The sequence below is a fragment of the Pezoporus wallicus genome, unplaced genomic scaffold (assembly GCF_028554395.1).
Source record: "Pezoporus wallicus isolate ANWC-B61680 ecotype Strahan unplaced genomic scaffold, APGP_CSIRO_Pwel_v1 contig_2543, whole genome shotgun sequence".
Taxonomy (NCBI): Eukaryota; Metazoa; Chordata; class Aves; order Psittaciformes; family Psittacidae; genus Pezoporus; species Pezoporus wallicus.
This window is the reverse complement of record NW_026638172.1, coordinates 2,215,037-2,234,518: the sequence shown is the minus strand read 5'-3', so window position 1 is coordinate 2,234,518 and position 19,482 is coordinate 2,215,037. Positions and strand designations below refer to the sequence as shown.

Genomic DNA, 19,482 nt, shown 5'->3' with positions numbered 1-19,482 from the left:
TTTTAATTAATTACAAAAAAAAACCCAAACATTTCCTAAGGTGAAAAAGTGCTTTTTTCACTAGTTTCAAAATAAGTTTCATTCTTTTGTAATGAAACAGGTGCTCTGCTATGTACATAGCTGTGTGCTGAAGTGGAAAAAAGCTTGATTGCATGGCCTCAGCTGGAGGGCAGTACTGAGAGGCACAGCATGGCAACCTCTTGAACTGCTTTGGTATGACCTGCAAATCATTTAAAAGAAAATAAAAATGAGGCAGCATGGTTTGGATTTTTTTTCCCAATAATGTTTTTTTTTTTCATTTTCTAAGAGGCAAACTATTAATTTCAGAAAATTGGGTCCAGTTCTTTTGGACTATAAGTTGGACTATAAGTTTGGACTTACTTGGGCTGTGCAGGGGAGAAATTTGTCCCACTACTGTAATAGCTGCATCCTGAATTGCAAAATGCCTCCAGGGACTTGTAACAACCTTGTTTCTATTTGAAACTGCAGTTGCTGCTAGAAGATTGAGTAATTTTATCACTGGAAGCAAGTGTTTATGATATCAGGGATTATTTTGCCTTCCAATTGCATAATTTCCTTTTTGTTATTCATTAGTGCAGATATTTACTTCCCATTTTTCTGTTTCAGTTGTCCCATATGTCTGACAGAAAAAAAAGTCTAATATTTGCCTTCTGAAATGTTTTATTCAGTTCAGCTGAAACACCAACACAGATGTTTTTCTCTCCCTAATTAGCATATATTTCTGTTAAATTAAGTAGCAGCAATAGGGCGTATATAAATAACATACAGTGAGTGTTAAAGGTGAACTGTTTTGTCCCCTGAATATTACCTTAGGCTGCAATAGTTGCAAATTACATGAGATGACATTCTGAATTCAGGCCAAGTTCAATTCAGACTTAAGTAAGTTCATATGAAAGGCAGTTGTGATTCTTTCTGCTTAAGTAGTTGACTGCTGTGTGGGTGCGTAGAAGATCTGGGGTTATATGAGAGTTATAAGGGTGACTTTCTTGCCATTTTTGTCGTTTCTTGTTGCTGAGGGGCCACTAACTCGTTTCAGAGGGGTTTATTTCCAAAATGGGTTAGTGTTTTTTACATTTCTTGTTTGTCTGAAGAAGACCACCAGGCATATTCTTTATCCCATGAAAGTCAGGTGAATTTGGAATAAATACTAAATACTTTTCTTGGCCTCACATCAATGAAGAGTACTTATGGCAGGAACTCATCCAAGCTCTTTTTTCCAGTTTTTTAATGGTGATAATGAATGCTCCTGAATAGCTTTGGTCTCTTTCTTCCTTTCAACTATACTGAGGGTTCTCAGTGAAGTAACTGAGACAAAAAGAAGTGGTAACTTGTCATGAAGCAGGAATGTGGAGGGATGGAATCAAAGAGCTTTGACTTGAACTTTGCTCCAGCTACTTTGCCAGCCAAGGATTTAATGTGGTACACCACAGCCTCTATGAAGGCACACAGTGTACTCTCTGAAGCAGTTCAGTCTAGAAGTTGGGCAATGTTAACGTGTTTATAATAGCTAAAATCTGGTAGGAATGCCTTTTGGCTTTAGAATACTGCATGCACCTTTTAAATATGTATCGCATTCTGAAGTCAAGGTATGCTTAAATGAAATCAAAGGAGGTGTGTGGGGAGTCTGGTTAGATGGGCAAAAACAAATGAAGAAAGAGTGAGATGTGGTCATGGCACAGCTCCCATTGACTTCATTATGTTACGTTGTTAATCTTGCTCTTTCCCATCCTCCACCATGCTTGTGGCCTGTGAGGGTTCTCTCAGAAGTGGGTTGCAACCTCGTAATAGTTGATGATAACAGCATGGATAGAAATACACAAAGCCAGCTATTTGGTCCTCTTTCTATTGGAACTGTGCAGGGAGAAAAAGAATCTAGCAGTGTTATTTTGTAGTTGGGAGAATATTCTTTCCAGGTATCATTTTAAGAATCTATCATAGAAAACACATGCACTTTCTTTTAATGCACACAAAAGCCTTTTTATTATTTTTAATAATAATCTTTTTATTATTATTTTTCTAATCGCAGTATTTTCTTTGATATTAAGTATGTTTTACATTAATTCAATTTATTGATCTATTTCTTCATCTTTGTACTTGACAAAACTGGCAGGAGTCCCACGGTGAAGCAAAAAGGATATGCAATCTGCTAGGGATTGGTACAGAAACTCTGTGGAGTCATCTGCCCAGTCATCTTTAGCTCTCTTGAGAGAAGTAAAGGAAGATGCTTTCAGCATGGGTATTTCATGCTTGACATTAGGAATAGTCCTATTTATTTTCCCATGACTGCAGGTACTAGGAAACATATGGGAATAAAACAGTCCGTGTGCACTACTAGAATATTCTTAACCCATTTCTGGTTTCTTCTGATGCTTCTGATGCAGTTCCTGAAGTTGCTTATTTCCCTCCAAATGGGTATGTTCTTTAAGTTCCTGGAAGAGTCTTTTAGCACAATTTCATCCTCTGTTTCAAAGCAGTGGAGAACTGTTTTTCCAGTGTCAGTTTTCAGAAATAACTGGTGATAGATACTGTGTTGCAGCTTCATGATACACCTGTGTGTAAAGTTGTAGATTTTTCTGAAGAATCAGATGAAAGAAGGTTCATGAGGAAGAGTGCAGCAGAGCATTAACTTGAGTTGGCTTTCTTATGTTGGAGTCTAGTTTTCGGTAGAATATAGGTAGCTCTATTTTTTGCAGCTCTGCGGTATTTTACCCTCTGCTTTTGTGGTGAGAACTCTCCTTCCATGATTTCAACTACTACACATATCTGCATGATTCTTCATTCTCATAAATGTAGGCAGATGAGAGACTGTGGTCCCGTTCTGAGCAGTTTAAACAGTTTGCAGTTCTGCAGCTGGCAGTTACCGTCTTTCAGCTAGAACTTACAGTCATAAATGTCATAACTTGCAGCTCTGAATGCTTCCATTCTGATTCAATGTCAAGTGAAACAGATTAGCGAGTCTCAAATTGGTTTAATCTAATCCCTTTAATCTTTCTGTGGGTTATATTTATCTTCTTTACACTGGTGTGGACTACTAGATGCATTCATGCAGAGTTAGAATCTCAGCAGAGGCAAAGTGTCTTGTCAAACAGCTGTTGGCTGGGTTACAATTGAACTTTTCTTTCTACAAGTTCTTTTTCTTTCTTCTTTGCAACCTTTGGCAATCTCACTGTCATTTGGAGCTTCCAAGTCTGCAGCCTTGTCCTTGCAGGATGGATAAGAATTTGTGCATCTGACTTGTCATCTTGGTCTTCGCTTACATTAGCCTACCTTGTCCTCTAGTGACAGGACAAGGGGGAATGGCTTTAAGCTGACAGAGGGGAGGTTTAGATTAGACATTAGGAAAAATTCTTTATTGTGAGGGTGGTGAGACACTGGCACAGGGTGCCTAGAGAAGCTGTAGATACCCCGTACCTGACAGTGTTCAAGGCCAGGCTGGATGGGGCTTTCCTGAACAGGAATGTACTTTTGAAGGGAATCTCTGTACTGCATTTTGATATGTGTCAAGGGATGTATGACCTGGATTCTCTTAGGATGAGACTAAAGTGGAGGATATTCTCCAGCAGCATATCTAATTCATGCCCTCTGATAATTCCTTCCATGGGACCAGGGTAGGCCTAGGCTGAAGAACCATCTACTGAACTGCTTGTGCAGGACACACACACACCAGGGTGTTAGCAGCACCTGATTCACTCCGTAAATCCACTGTCTTCATTCTGCACAGCTTGCTAATGCAGACATCCTGCAACAGAAGAGTTGTAGATCAGTTTGCTCTCCAACCCAACTCTGACTCCATCTGGGCCTTCTTTGATAGCTGCAAATATTACCAAGGCAATGCTCTAATTCTACGTGGCAGTTACAGGACATTTCTCATGACCACCAAGAATTGCCTATTCCTATGAAGTGTAAAGCCAGCTTCCTAGTATGAAAGGGCTGGAAAAAAGTGGTGTTAGTGAAAAGGGTGCATTGGCACTTGTGACATAACTCTAGGGATGCAATCCTGCTTCTGGTTATTCCTAGTAAGATGGATAAGTATTTTGGAAATAGATATATATACGTGCACACGTATGTAAAATAAAATACATATAGAATCATAGAATCATAGAATAGTTAGGGTTGGAAAGGACCTTAAGATCATCTAGTTCCAACCCCTCTGCCGTGGGCCGGGACACCTTACGCTAAATCATATCACCCAAGGCCTCGTTCAGCCTGGCCTTGAACACTGCCAGGAATGGAGCATTCACAACCTCCCTGGGCAACGCATCCCAGTGCCTCACCACCCTAACAGGAAAGAATTTCCTTCTTATATCCAACCTAAACTTCCCCTGTTTAAGTTTTAACCCGTTACCCCTTGTCCTATCACTACAGTCCCTAATAAAGAGTCCCTCTCCAGCATCCCTGTAGGCCCCCTTCAGATACTGGAAGGGTGCTATGAGGTCTCCACGCAGCCTTCTCTTCTCCAGGCTGAACAGCTCCAACTTCCTCAGCCTGTCTTCATACGGGAGGTGCTCCATTCCCCTGATCATCCTCGCGGCCCTCCTCTGGATGTGTTCCAACAGTTCCATGTCCTTTTTATGTTGAGGACACCAGAACTGCACACAATACTCCAGGTGAGGTCTCACAAGAGCAGAGTAGAGGGGCAGGATCACCTCCTTTGACCTGCTGGTCACGCTCCTTTTGATGAAGCCCAGGATATTGTTGGCTTTCTGGGCTGCAAGTGCACACTGAAGCCAGCTCACATTAAATTTCTAATTGACCAACACCCCCAAGTCCTTCTCTGCAGGGCTGCTCTGAATCTCTTCTCTGCTCAACCTGTAGCTGTGCCTAGGATTGCTCCCACCCAGCTGTAGGACCTTGCACTTGGCATGGTTAAACTTCATGAGATTGGCATCAGCCCACCTCACAAGCGTGTCGAGGTCCCTCTGGATGGCATTCCTTCCCTCCAGCGTATCAACCGAACCACACAGCTTGGTGTCATCGGCAAACTTGCTGAGGGCACACTCAATCCCACTGTCCATGTCAGCAACAAAGACGTTAAACAAGACCGGTCCCAACACCGATCCCTGAGGGACACCGCTCGTTACTGGTCTCCAGCCGGACACTGAGCCATTGACCACAACTCTTTGCATGCGGCCATGCAGCCAGTTCTTTATCTACCGAGTGGTCCATCCATCAAATTGATGTCTCTCCAATTTAGAGACAAGGATGTCATGTGGGACAGTGTCGAACTTTGTACAAGTCCAGGTAGATGACATCAACTGCTCTACCCCTGTCCGTCAGTTCTGTAGCCCCATCATAGAAGGCCACCAAATTGGTCAGGCAGGATTTCCCCTTAGTGAAGCCATGCTGGCTGTCACCAAGAACTTGATTGATTTGCATGTGCCTTAGCATGCCTTCCAAGAGAATCTGCTCCAAGATTTTGCCAGGCACAGAGGTGAGACTGACTGGTCTGTAATTCCCCGGGTCATCCATTTTCCCCTTCTTGAAAATGGGGGTTATATTTCCTTTTTTCCAGTCATTGGGAACTTCACCTGACTGCCATGATCTTTCAAATATGATGGCCAGTGGCTTCGCAACTTCATTTGCCAGCTAAAGAAGAGTCCCTCTCCAGCATCCCTATAGGCCCCCTTCAGATCAGAATTCTTTGGTATGGATTGAAATTGTATTTGTCTGTAAAGGAATATGGAGAGTATTTTAACAGTTTTGGAAAGTTATCTTTTCCTTGTTTGTAATTCTTAAATGTGTTAATCTATTTTATGTCTTTATTTTTTACAGGGTGTTGGAAAAAACAAGGTTGTTGACAGATTCCTTCACCTTTTAAACAGGCCCAGAGAGTATCTACAGCTGCATAGGTAATAATGTGTTATATTTTCATATTTTGTGTTTATAAGCTGATTTCATATGTTATAAAACTAATGTTTCTGAAATTTAATTTGTTTTTACTGTTTGAACAAAGACCCTATCATGGTAGGTGGCGCACAGACCACAGGAATGTATCTGTTTTATAGGCAAAGGCAGTAAGCTGACAGATTCAGGAGGGGGTACAAGAATCTAATGTAATCACGCTGCTTAATAGAAGGAGTAGTCAGAGAGTACTGATGCTAAACCATGCTCAAGAAGAGAGCAATATTTTGCTGTCATTTCTAGAGAGTTTCCCTGAAGCACGAGATACTCAGTGAGGGAAGAAGTTCAAAGGTGTTTGTCTGAATATATCACTCATTAGACAAGAAATATTTTACACAGAAAAGGCTTTTTGGTTTTTTCCTTTGGCGCTCCTGCTAATCACATGTATTTCTTTTTCACCCATAAGCATTTGGATTAGAAAATTATTTTCTTATATGCAAGCTGAATAACAAGCTTCAAGACAACAAACCAATTGAAAACAATTCAAAAGCTGAAATAATACAAAATTATTTGCCTGCTTTTTATAACATGAACTTATAAATCAAGAAATTGAAAAAAGACTGAATAGAAGGTTCAGTTTCAATTGAACTACATCTTTTTTCAGCTTCATTCCTAATGTCTCTCTGTCTTCAACTTCCTGTCTTCACCACTCTTTTTTTATAATCACTGTTTTTAAAATAATGCTAATAAAAATGTGCATCTTTGGTATTTTGCCTTTTAACAGCACATCCTCTGTAACACTTTGCTCTCACTTTCTCCTGCGCCTTTTTGTCTTCAGATGTCATGTATCCCTAATACTTGGATAGATCTACCTCATCACTTTTCTGTTGCTGTTTTCTTTTATAGTACCTCACCTAGATTTCCATCACTGCTTTGTGAAATGCTGCTTTTGTGACCTGCTGCTTTCAGCTTTCTGTTAACTTCCCTGCTGTCTTCTCTGCATGTAGCAGCCACCCACTCCTTCAGATTAAACACACTATTATTTTTCAAATCCCAATTATTTTGCAGAATAGTTTAGTATTTCTGTAGCTTAGTATTTCTGTATTTCTGTGTGTCTCTTTGAAAAAATGTTCTCCAGTGAGCTGTGTCCAGGCAGAACAATACTTCAACATAAATTCAGATTGCTCAGGAGAATATTGTGTAAGCACAATGTTTGGTGTGATGATGGGGATGGGGAGGAGAATCGAAAAAATGTAACTCCCACGGGTTATGATTAGAACAGTCCAGTAACTAAGGTATAACACAAATCACTGCTGCTGCCACCAATAATAATAACGGTAAGGGAAACAACAAGGGAAGAGAATACAACTGCTCACCACCCGCCAACCGATACCCAGCCTGACCGAGCAGTGATCTAGCCCTTCCGAGTAACTGCCCCCAGTTTATATAGTGGGCATGACGTGCTGTGGTATGGAATACCTCTTTGGTTAGTTTGGGTCAGGTGTCCTGTCTCTGCTTCCTCCTGGCTTCCCCTCCTCCCTGGCAGAGCATGAGACTCAGAAAGTCCTTGGTCAGAGTAAACATTATTGATCAGCAACTAAAACCATCAGTGTTATCAGTGCTGTTCCCAGGCTGAAAGTCAAAACCACAGCACTGCACCAGCTACTAAGAAGGAGAAAAATGGCTGCTACTGCTGAACCCAGGACAGCATGCTACAATGTGCCCTTCGCTTGTGATAGTCCTGGGTTTCTCTGCAGATTTTGTAGCTAGCTCCCATCAGTACCATTAAGCATGCCAACGGGAAGGTATTTTTAAATATCATAGTTTGAATAGTGCTCCTATAGCTGAATTACAGATCTTGAGTTGAACATTCCAAGAATACATTTTAGTTGATTACCTTGTAAGAGAAAGGAATAATTCAGTACTTTCTTCATGAAAAATGTGGAGCAATTCAGCGTCAGATGAAGGTGGATGTTCTCTGCCCTTTCAGAAATGTGTCTGACAGATGGTAGCTCATTAGTTCTTGGAATTTGGGTTGCAGACTCTCTAGTGTCGCTTCAACTAGCCTGTCTGGAAATGAGCGTGCGCTTGTCAGCTGCATATCCTGAGGCTCTGAGTTTCTAGTGGGGTAGTGAATCCCTCAGGAAATGGCTGATGATGATAACATCATGGGTTCTTGCATTTTCCCATATCAACTATCATTTCATACAAGTGGCTACAAAACAGGAAATATGCATGTATGTATAATAATGCTTATGCAGAATGGGTGTTGCAACTGAAGAGTGTCTGTTCTGGAGCAGGAAGATATATCCTTAGCTATAAAATACCCTTGTCAGTGGCTATAATTTAGATGTGTCCAGAAAAAAAAATTCTGGAATGGAAAAAACTGTAAGAGCTTTAAAATTAATATAATGAAGATCTTTACTAAAATGTAGTGTTACATAATAAATAAAACTAGTGAATAAATAATAGACAAAGCAAGGCTGAAATTCAGAAGTATTCTGATTTATTACTCTAATTGCAATTTTTCGAAACCTCTTTTCTTAAAAAATGGTATTTAAGTGCTAAAATTGTGAAGATATTCCAGAAATGTTTACTTTCAATAGCTTGTGAGGTAAACAAGGGGGAAAAACACTGAAGTGGTGTAATAGAGTTTGTTATACAATGTAATTGATGTTGGTGTCTTTTATAGAAGAATACCTCAGCCCTTTTGCCAAAAGAGCTAAAGTTACCATTAAATGTTTGATTTTGGTTGTTGATTTTTTTTTTGTTAATGTGGGGAGTTTTGTTCGGTGCTTTTATTGGTGGTTTTTTTTTGGGTTGTGTTTGGTTTGGGAAACAGTATAGGAGCTCTGCTGACCTAACACTACGTATGTTCAATGGCATAGTGTCAACTCAAGATCTGTGAAAACCCCCACCTCTGTTCTGCTGGGGTTGGACTGGCTTTAAGTCACGTAGCCAAAAAGAGCAGCTTGTAACAGGAACCCTCTCAAAGTATCATCTACTATCGCGGGCTGTGCTCGTCATTACTCTGATAGCAAACCAAAGTCTCTCTGTCATGATAGTCCCTTTAAGAAAAATTAGTTGTGGGGAGAACATCTGTGTTCCAAGCAGCGCATTTTCTTGGTTCAGGAAGGCACAATTTTAATTTTTCTGTGTTAGTACCTTTTTTTAAAAGTTTGGTATATGTTACACTCCTTGATTTTTGAGATAATCAAAAGCTGTTTGTAACAAAAGCTCTAGGTGGCTCCAGATGACCTCCAGAGGCCCCTTCCAACCTCAACTGTTCTGTGATTCTGTGTTTTACCAATGATTTTGGCAAAGTAGCAGCTAGATGACCCCAGCTAGCTCTTACTCTAGGTATGTTGTGGTAGCATGGCCTGCTAAATCAAAATTGTCAGTAGAAGAAAAAAAAGTTAAAAAATACTTCGTCTTATCTTCATAAAATTGGATAATCAAGTAGTGATTGTTCAATGTGGGAAGTCCATTTACACTGTCCTTAGCTGGCTCCCAAGTGACTCACAAAAATGTGTCAGTACGAACAGTAGTTAAAGTTGAGAGAATTAAGAAGCAGCTTCAGACTCATTATTTTCAGAACAAGAAAAATAAGAACATTTTGTGTAATGAGATTGTTTGAAAACTTTAGAACATTTGTTTATTGGTGAGATATGAGTGTAAATAATGAGCAGGTGTTAAGCAGAAATTTTTCTGGGATGTTTTCTGGCTTCATGCTGTCTCAGCTGTAGGAAATGCAAAAATTGCAGCCCATCATCTCGTCTGCAGAGTGTCTATCACAGGCATTCCTCTACACAAATAAAGATGTTCAGGGATGAAAAGTATTGATCCTTTCCATTGCAATGGGAAGTTGGTTACTCTCAGCTAGTGGGAGAACTGCTTCCCCCCTGAGCTACTACAGATGTGGGCACTGAAGTCATAAGTAAAACTAGTCAACCTCAACTATGATACAGATCTGCAGTTATTTAGTTGTGTAAGAACATTGTGGGTTTTGGTGTACAGGAGTTGTTCTCTGTAAAGATGAAAAACTGCTTATAAATATTTATGGTTTGATGCCTCTTTCATGCAAATAGAGAACGTAGGAAGTTTTTTTCTTTAGCTTTTAAATAAAAGGGTTTGTGCCCTTAAATTAGCCATATTAAGTCTTAGTTCTCCATGTGGTATCTTTTCTTACAAGGTGAGATAACTTGTTTTCCACTTTTCTAGGCAGTAACATACGTGCTAAAGCAATTTGGTTCTGTTGTAAATTTGGTAATTCGCCACTATCAACAGAATACTAACTGCTGTGGAAATTTTACTTGTTACCTGATAATCTTACTATTGCTTTAGAAGATACTGCAATACCTTATTCTGGTTTTCCTAATGTCCTTTCAAAGAATTTATCTATGGTATTGCATCTTCCTGTCAAGTATTAGTGTGTTTGTTCTAGTGACTAATGACTGGAAAATGTGATGCAGGGTTCATTTAAAAAAACCTGCTGCATAGTGTGTTATGCCTTTTCTAGCTCCTAATAAATTACAGTCATCTGATGATCTTTCTTCCAAAAATTAACTGAGTTTACGTATATTATCCTTCTCAAAATAAATCTAATTTTGCTGTGATCTTTAACAATCAAATTAATGGAGAGGTTTTGGGTAGGAAAATAAGCTTATAGTCTCCCTACAAGCAATACTTACTACAAACTGCTCATTAATCTTGAGATGTTTATTTTCTTTCCCTCTTTTTTCAGCACACATAATCAGTCTAAAATCTAATTACCTGTTTCTCCTATTGAGATCATTTTAAACTACCCTTTCAGCTTTATTGACTTAAGATTTTTTAAATTCTAATTTAAAAGTTATTCCAGAAGGAATAACTTCCTTAGGCCAAGACACAGATGAACACCTGATGCTGTAGAATTATGGATTAGTTCTCAGTGTTGCATTTGGTTATCTTTTCTTGAAAGGATATAGAATCATGAAATTACAGAATGGAATTACAGAATGGTTATGGTTGGAAAGAACCTTAAGATCATCCAGTTCCAACCCTCCTGCCATGGGCAGGGACACCTTCCACTAGACCAGGTTGTTCAAAGCCTCATCCAACCTGGCCTTGAGGACTGCCAGGGGTGAAGCGTGCAGAGCTTCCATGGGCAACCTGTGCCAGTGCCTCACCACTCTCACAGTAAAGAATTTCTTCCTTATATCCAACCTAAATCTCCCTGTTTAAGTTTGAACCCATTACCCCTTGTCCTATCACTACAGTCCCTGATGAAGAGTCCCTTTCTCGCATCCTTGTAGGCCCCCTTCAGATACTGGAAGGCTGCTATGAGCTCTCCACACAACCTTCTCTTCTCCAGACTGAGCAGCCTCAGTTTTCCTGTAGGACCACATAAAAGAATTTTAATGCTCATATAGCTCTGCAGGTCTGTTTTTAAAAATGGGCAACACAGAAAAGCTGACTCTGTCCCAGACTGTTATTGAAGCAAGCACTTTTAAGCTGCACTGGTTTATTAGAGGAATCCAACAAACCCAGTGAAGATGTATGTGTGTGGTGTATTTGTTTGTTGCAGCCACAAAAAAAAAAAAAAAAGCTGTTATTTTTCCTGATAATTTTAAGTCATCAATATACACGTCTGGATTATTTTCCTTTCTGTACTGTACTGTTGTACAGAAGACTTACGGTATGTGCTTTATTCTTAATTTAGTTCAGGTTTGGAAATAAATAATAAAATGACATACTTACGAAGATTTATACTGTGAAGCACTGAACATACTGTCTAGCTTACAATAGGTGTCTTTATGGGTTTTTTTACTTTTTGTTCCTTTTTTTTCCTCTTAAGTACATTTTCAGTCATTACAAAGTTATAATGCAAGACTTCCAAGAGTTCATGCAAGCTATCTCTGATTCCAGTGTTAGTTTTTCATAAGCTGGTTGACTACCTCTGCTGTTGTCAGATTCCAGGTGTTAGAGAGCTACTCCATTTGTCTTTTTGTAGGAGTTGAATTCAGCTTGAATATCCTGCTGTGTGTGGCTGTTGCAGAGAAATAGCTTGGCATTGAAGACCCTGTTTCATTTTCTTCTAAAGCTGAAGTAACAAGTTTTTGCAGTTTACTAAGTGGTATATATTCTTATACCCAATAAGGGGAGTTGTAGGGTGTCATACGTCTTCGTTAATGGATTTTACAATTAGGGTGAGTGAATTCTTACATTGTTACAACAAATGATGTGAAAACATTGCATCTTGTTTTGAAAGATGGAGCACGTGTAAGTAATTCTGTAACTTGGTTTAAGCATATAACCTGAATTAAACGTATATTCTCTTTGGCCTTTGTTCTGGCACCAGCAGTCATACTGAGTAATGAATACCTTAATACTCCAAATAATTTCTTGGATTTTAAACAAATATATGTTGTGCTGAGTAGCTATAATGGCCTAGCAGAAAGAAGATGGTGATTTAATTATCAGTGCATATAGAGAAGTCAAAAAAGCTGTACTGTGTCATTTTAACAGAGAAATGAGACAGCTAGTAGGCTTTTCAGGTATTTCAGAATTTTGTAAACATGGTGGTCAGATCATGCAATGCAATGGCTGTATGATAGGTTGGGTAAAGAAATTAATTTGTGAATGTCAAAGTCCTGCAGATCCTTTCTTTGTGTTGAGATCGCCTGGTCTTCATCAGGGTAATCCATGAGTGGATTAGCTAACCAATTAACAGTTTCAAGTGGCCCTTGGCCTGATTATTTTTCAAATACTCCTTAAATTAGGTCACAGCAGATGGTATATTCATGACTGATTTAAATGTAATTGAGAAGAGATATATGTCTATATACATAGGTATTTAGATAATTATCTCTCAGAAATGAAGAACATCTATTATTAGGGCATATATTCTGTGTCTCTGATTTTCCCTTTCAACTACCATAAAGTTCCATTTGAAGAGTAAGAGGAAGGCCAAACCTGAATCTGGTTTATCTAGGCTCATGAAACACACGATTGCCATCTGTAGATATTTTCTTACCCTTTAGCAGTGGAAAAGCCAGGACAGTGGATGTTTGTGACATTAACTGAGGTCCTGATACTGTGTCCTGTGTTTGGGCATCAGCCTCCTTGGGGGCTCAAGTCTTAAAATAAAGTGCTAGAATACCTTTTCTTAAGTTAGACGATAATGAGTAAATGATACAATGGATAAAATTCTGGTTTTGTGTTTACATTTCAATTTTCAGGGGTTACACACAAGTGTCAAAGCATATAATGAATATTTGTAGATGTGTCATATAGACAGTATTAATATTTCAAAAGAAGAAATTCATGCATTGATTTTATTTCTCTAAAGAAACATCTTTCAGCCAGGTGGTCCTCCAGGTGAGCTAACACAAATTTCAGGAAAAGAGGAACATCATTCTCCTATGTTCCTTATTTTTTTCCTCCTGGATAGTTTTAGCTCCTGTGTCTCACCGCAAGATATCCAGAGTGTTTGGAGATATACTTCCTTTCCATCTTTGCCTCCCATCCCGCCCTGTTTCAAGGCCTATGGATAGAGGTATTCAGCTCTTTCAAACAACTCCAGATTTTCAGTTGAAAAGAGCCTGGGAGAAAGTTTCTGTCTCCCATTAAGATACTAAGAAATGCTGAACTCATTGATTGGATTTCTGAAGAGAATTCTATTCTGAAGAGTAAAATAGCTGTCAGGTGCAGTTCCTCTCCTCTCTTTTTGGAGAAAGGTTTTAAATTCAACTGTTTAATAGAATTTGGGTTAATCTTGACAGGGGCAGAATGAACTGAGTAGTCTCTGTGGTTGATGGAAATTCCTCCTGCTGCATGTCATAGTTCTTCCCCAGAAAGGAGGCATTGCTGTCAAAGAAATAGTAACTGTCACAGACTAGTATGTTTGAGTAAGTCTACAGACCTCAGAAAAAGCTGCCTTTAGGGTAAATAGTGCACCAGCAGCAAAATATAAATAAAAGGCAATGATGTGAGCTAATAAACAAAAAAACATCAAAAGAATTCTCAGAAGTCCTACTGTGACTTGAGTGGCACTGTCAGAGTTGCTGAGTTTCAGTAGCAGATCTTTTTTCATTACTATTTTTTTTTCATGGAGAGCCTGTAAGGATGGCTTGCTTGATAAAAATAAAACATAAAAATACATTCTTAGGAAAGACATTGGTGAGCTTTTCATATTTTTCTTTTACAATCAGGAGAAGACAGTTCAGTTGAGTGGGATGACAGTATGTCAGACAGCTTTTCTCACTTGCTTCTACATTCCCAGTCGTGCTTCTTTGTGTCAGAACTATTTTTATCTTCAGTGCCAAATGTGATGAAACTGGGCGGTGTTGATATTCACATCTTTGTTACAGCCCAGTTAATATTAAGATGCTAATATTAATAAGTGAATGTGAATTAAAGTTTTTAGTTCCTTTCCTGTGGGAAAAGTGTGGAATTCTACAGTCTAATGTTTAGGGTGCCAGACATTTTAATAAAATCTGTAAATCGTATTGTTCAGAAATATTTCAGTCTTAGCATACTTTTTTTTATTCTATATTTTAGTGTCTTTATATTTACATAATTCATTACCAAGTGGAAATATAAGAAATAAAATGTCTGAGGCCATTCTTTACTGTGTTTAGGTCATGTTAGGTTTCTGAAGAACAGAAATTAATGACATCTAAAGGCTTATTATTCTGAAAGGAAATAACATTTATCTGTAGTAACCCTGCAAAATCATTCTTACCTACGTGGCTGAATGCGACAACCTGCGCAAGTACAGGAGCTTTGCATTCACTTTAAGTAAGTCGTCAAGCCAATGGAATTAATATTTGGCTGTATATCTAGCTATAATACATTTCAAATCCCTTGAAATATTTTCTCAGAATATTAGGGCTGCATAACAAAATAGAACAAATGAGGGAACCATGGAAAAAATAAGATTAAAAGTTAGAAGCTAGATTTAGGATGTTAATTATTATTTTATTTTGGTACAGTTCTACAGTTCTTCTACAATTTATTCTGATTTATGCAACTTTTATAATAACACTTAAGTAAACTGTAAACTCTTATAGTGTTTATTTCCCCCAAAGATACAGTCAAATCTGTCTCCCCTTGAGAATGAGATCATCCTAAGGATTTGTGTGGGCTGCTGGTAATACTTAGCACAAGTTAGTATTCCGTATCAGGGGGTTGTAATAATCTCTGCAGAGCCAGAGAATTAACTAGCTCACCAAAAGTAAAATAACTGTTTTGTGTTACAATAAAATGCCATTTGACATTTGTGTCTTTTCTTCCATCATCACTTGTGCCCATCCGCACCTCCAATAGAGATCTTCCTTTCCTGCCATGTTCTGTTAACTTCATTTTTTTCATGCATTGGCTGCTAAGTGCAAATTTATGATCTGTAAAGCATCCTGTACTGTTTCATCTTCCTTTACCTTATTCTTGGCCTATTCTATAGTTAGATCTGCCCAGTTCACCTTTGACAAATCCTTCCACTTTTCTCCTTGAATTAATTCCTTAGAACATTTTTCCATGAGCTGTTTCTGACTAATAAGAGACTTAATTATTCTGACTAACCTGTGACTGGCCTTCATATGTGTTAGGATTTGGTTTACACATTTTAAGAATTATTCTACATCCGCAACTGCATAGGCTTGAACCAGAAATTATAACTGGTAATGGAGTTAGGCTGATATATACAGTCTGAGAATGTAGCCCCTAAATAATCTGTATTCCAAGAAACAAAATTGTTGGTTTATTGTTATTATGATCCATTATTTCTCTGCCCAGCATAGAAGTGGGTAGACAGGCAAGATGACAACAAAAGCTTTGGGTATATGTCCATGATAGGATTTCTAAGATAATAGATTAATGCTACAGCTTATTTTAGTGGTTTAAAAAAATTACATGTTGCAAGTGAATTCTACGAATATAGCTATTTTGGGGAGTGTCACTGCTTGTGACAGGCCACATTTGATGGGGTTAAATAAAGTGAAGGTGGTTGCAGCTTTGTAGCCTTTCTCCTCCTGGATTAAAGTTCAGATGAAGTAGCTAAACATTAAAAATCTCTCTTCCCACCCTATTTTTTATTCCTGTCCATGGGAAACACTGGAATAAATCAATCACTGAGTTTAAAGCTAAACAAGAAATTCTTAGTTATTAGGGACAGAAATCCTGCTGACAGCAGTTTCAAATAAAGGAAATGTGCATGTTATGCTGTCAGTTTAAGAACGTAATTGGAAGCAGGCCATTTAATAGTTTGCTGCAAACAGTACTGTGTTTGATTTCCTGTACCCATGGAGCTTATCAGAATATTGTTGGCTTTTTACAAGGTGTTACAAAATTAAAGATAGAGCTAAGGTGGATGTTTGGAACAGTGAGTCAGCTTAGCTTAAGCAGTTTAGTTATACGGCATGGCTGTAAAAGGTAAAGAGATTTTTGTTGCATCAGGTCTCACATGCAATGCAAAGGTTAACTGACCTTACCTGGTGACCAGCATATGGATCTTGGGCAGCGTAAGTGAGGCTCTCCTGATAGATTTTGTCATGTGAATAGTCCCTCATTGTTTTGACACAGACTAATCCAAATTTTGAAATACAGGAGAAACGGATGTCACAGTCTGATTGCTCTAAGACTGAATTGCATATGCTGTTGCCCATGAAACTGTGAGAGTCATCACCCACCTCTAGATTATTCCTTAGCTCATTGATCCCTCTGTACGCCCAGGTAAACAGGGTTGGTTTTACAGATCTTGACAATTGTTTTGACAAATATTTCATACAATCAAGAGGGGCTGCCCTAGGTTATGGATGCAATTTATATAGGTAAATCCATTGTGGTGATGTATGTTGCTGGACGTCTCTGAATGGCAACTGGGTTTTATTTATGTGTACATTCACTGGTGGTTGAAATAGATGAAAATAGTGAAGATTAAAGAATATTCACATTACAGATTTTAATTGAAGATGTCTAAAATTTTTTTGCTTTTACTAATTTTTTTTTTGTTTTACTACAGTAGTAGCAACAGTAGTAATGTGCCTACATGAAATAAAGATACCGGATCCTTTTTCAGTGTTTTCATTTCCAGAGTTTATTAGAAATTGAGAACTACCATGAAAGCCCTGGCAGAGACAGTCAACTTTGACCACTAGGCTGGCACGGAGTTGTTCTCAGTCTAAATTCTCCAAGAATTCTTTAAAAAAAAAAAAAAAGAAATTAAATTTTCCTCTTAGGAAAAGAGGCCCTTCAGTAGTTCATTTATTATTTCTTCATTTTATTTAAACTTGAATCTCTGTGTATTTTTAATTATCTGGTTTTCCACATTTCAGGGATACCACTGTACAAAGCCTTACTCTACAACCTTCTGTCAAAGATGGTCTTATTATATATGAAGATTCACCACTGGTCAGTAGTAACATTTGGATTGTATATTTGGTTGGGGTTTTTTTCCATTTAAAACCCGAAGTTAAACATGCTGGCTTTTCAGATGAGAAAATTCTTTGTGATTTGATTACTTTCATGGCATAGTCAGTGAGTGCGGTAACATTTCATTAACTTTTACTCTCATAGGATGATAGAAGGGTAGGGACCTTGAAGAAAATCTAGTTCCAACTGCTTCTTACAGGCAGGGACACCACCCACTAGACCGGGTTGCTCCAAGCTCCATCCAGCCTGGCCTTGAACACTGCCAGGGATGGGGCAGCCACAGCTTCTCTGGGCAACCTGTGCCAGGACCTCACCCTCACAGGGAAGAATTTTTTCCTAATACCTAATCTAAATCACATGAACTATAATCACAATACTTTGTTCACATTTGCCGCGTTTGCTGTGTTAAATATGAGTAAGTTGGTAGTCTTGGGAGTCTGCATGTACAAGACAATTATGGAAAATATTTTAGTATTAACCTGACACATTCTAACTGGTAGAATGATATTTTCCTCCTTTTATACCGTCTCACACCTAGCTGCTAAGTTGAACTATAAACAGCTGTTGCAGCCATCCTTTAGTTCTTTCAGCTACATGTTGACAGTCTAAATGCAAACTGCTTTCTCTGCTCTGTCAGCACTCCAGTTCATTCTCAGTCAGGCTACTTGCTTTCCTCCCTAGCATAGCCCTTTCCATCCCTATCCTGAAGAAACAAAAATACCCGCCTTTCTTGTCTCACCTGCTTCCTCTTCTCTCTGCTACAGTTTGGTCATAGTTTGTCCTGGTTCTGAGTCCCTTACTTGTCTCAGTGCCATCAAGATGTCACTTCTGATAACTGAGAAATCATTAATGCAGATTCTTGCAGGGTTTCTTTTTTTTTTTTGGGGGGGGGGGTGGGGGTGGGATGTTGTCATATTTTGATTCTTTTCTCTTCTAGGTAAGAGCAGTGAAGTTTGGACATATTTTGGTGATTGATGAGGCAGACAAAGCACCAACAAATGTTACCTGTATCTTAAAAACTTTAGTGGAAAGTGGGGAAATGGTTTTGTCAGATGGAAGGCGAATTGTTGCCAGTAAGTACACAGAAGCATTTTGATTATTTAAAGTAAAATGTAACATGTTGCTGGTTTTCAGCAATTACATTACTAAAAATACTGAAAAGAATCCAAATGGAAAAAGTACTTGATACTAAAAGGTTAACAACTAAAGAATTTACAGTCATTTTCTCTACTACTTTTGCAATAGCCATAAAGATGTTCTTATGAATAAAATCCCAAGTGTAAGTTGACCTCTCTGCTTCTCATTCACCGTAAGAAATAAAGATAAAATTGACCAAATTATATTCTTGGTTATGCCTATCTGGACAGTTGGGGTATAATTTGATCAAATCTGGAATTGAAGATATGAATATATCTAGGTTTGAATTATTAAGGTCTTCATCTAACCAATATTGAATATGCTTATATTATTTAAATAAATCCTGCAGTCTGTGAGACTATTTTGAAATTTAATGGAATTTAATTAATGTGAATTTCCAGAACTAAATATTTTTTTAATAAAATCTGTGTTTGAAATGCCCTCTTAACCTTAGTAGACACTGTAATTTCCATGATGAGTTTCTTTTTAACAGTATTGGGAATAATGTTTAGGTATGAGTGGAGCAATAATGTGGCATTTACATGGCACAGCACTTAAGGTTTGCTCGTCACGTAGTTGGGCATTTTATTAAATATCTTGCTAGCCAGTGTCAGTACTGTAGTTTTTTAGATGAGCTAAAAGGTTTCGCAAACACCATGTGCTGCTGGAAATGTGCTGCAAGGGAACAAGTGGGGCCAGTCTGACTCATTTTTGAGAAACAGAGTCTTCACATGCATGAAATCATGAGTCTCTGGCTTCTCAAAGATATTTGTAGTAACCAGGAGAAACTTCAGTCCCATGTTCCCAGATCAGGTAATGTCAGACCTTTATAAAACCGCATTTTATTCACCATTGGCTTCAGCATTTTAGTGAAATTAAATAAAAACACGACAGGTAATCCCCACCCCAAGAAGAGTGGATGCATTTTGATGTTGGTTTTTTTTTTTTTTCAAATGAAACATTTCAGTTAAATATTCATGAAAGAAAATATGAAACTTTAAAATGAAAGCTAGAACATGCAGTTGAATGACACCCTAAGAAGCTGTTGACCCTTTTTTTGTAACTGCTCTGAGA

The 19,482-nt window shown here is 38.3% G+C and overlaps 1 protein-coding gene across 1 annotated transcript in view; it reads left to right on the top strand.

Annotated features, from left to right (window-relative positions):
* Positions 1-19,482, top strand: part of VWA8 (von Willebrand factor A domain containing 8) — a 176,684-nt gene that overhangs the window by 82,174 nt on the left and 75,028 nt on the right. Inside the window, exons 21-23 of the mRNA XM_057409687.1 lie at positions 5,794-5,870; positions 17,175-17,250; positions 18,209-18,344. Coding sequence (XP_057265670.1) covers positions 5,794-5,870; positions 17,175-17,250; positions 18,209-18,344 — 289 coding nt within the window. The remainder of the gene's footprint in view (positions 1-5,793; positions 5,871-17,174; positions 17,251-18,208; positions 18,345-19,482) is intronic.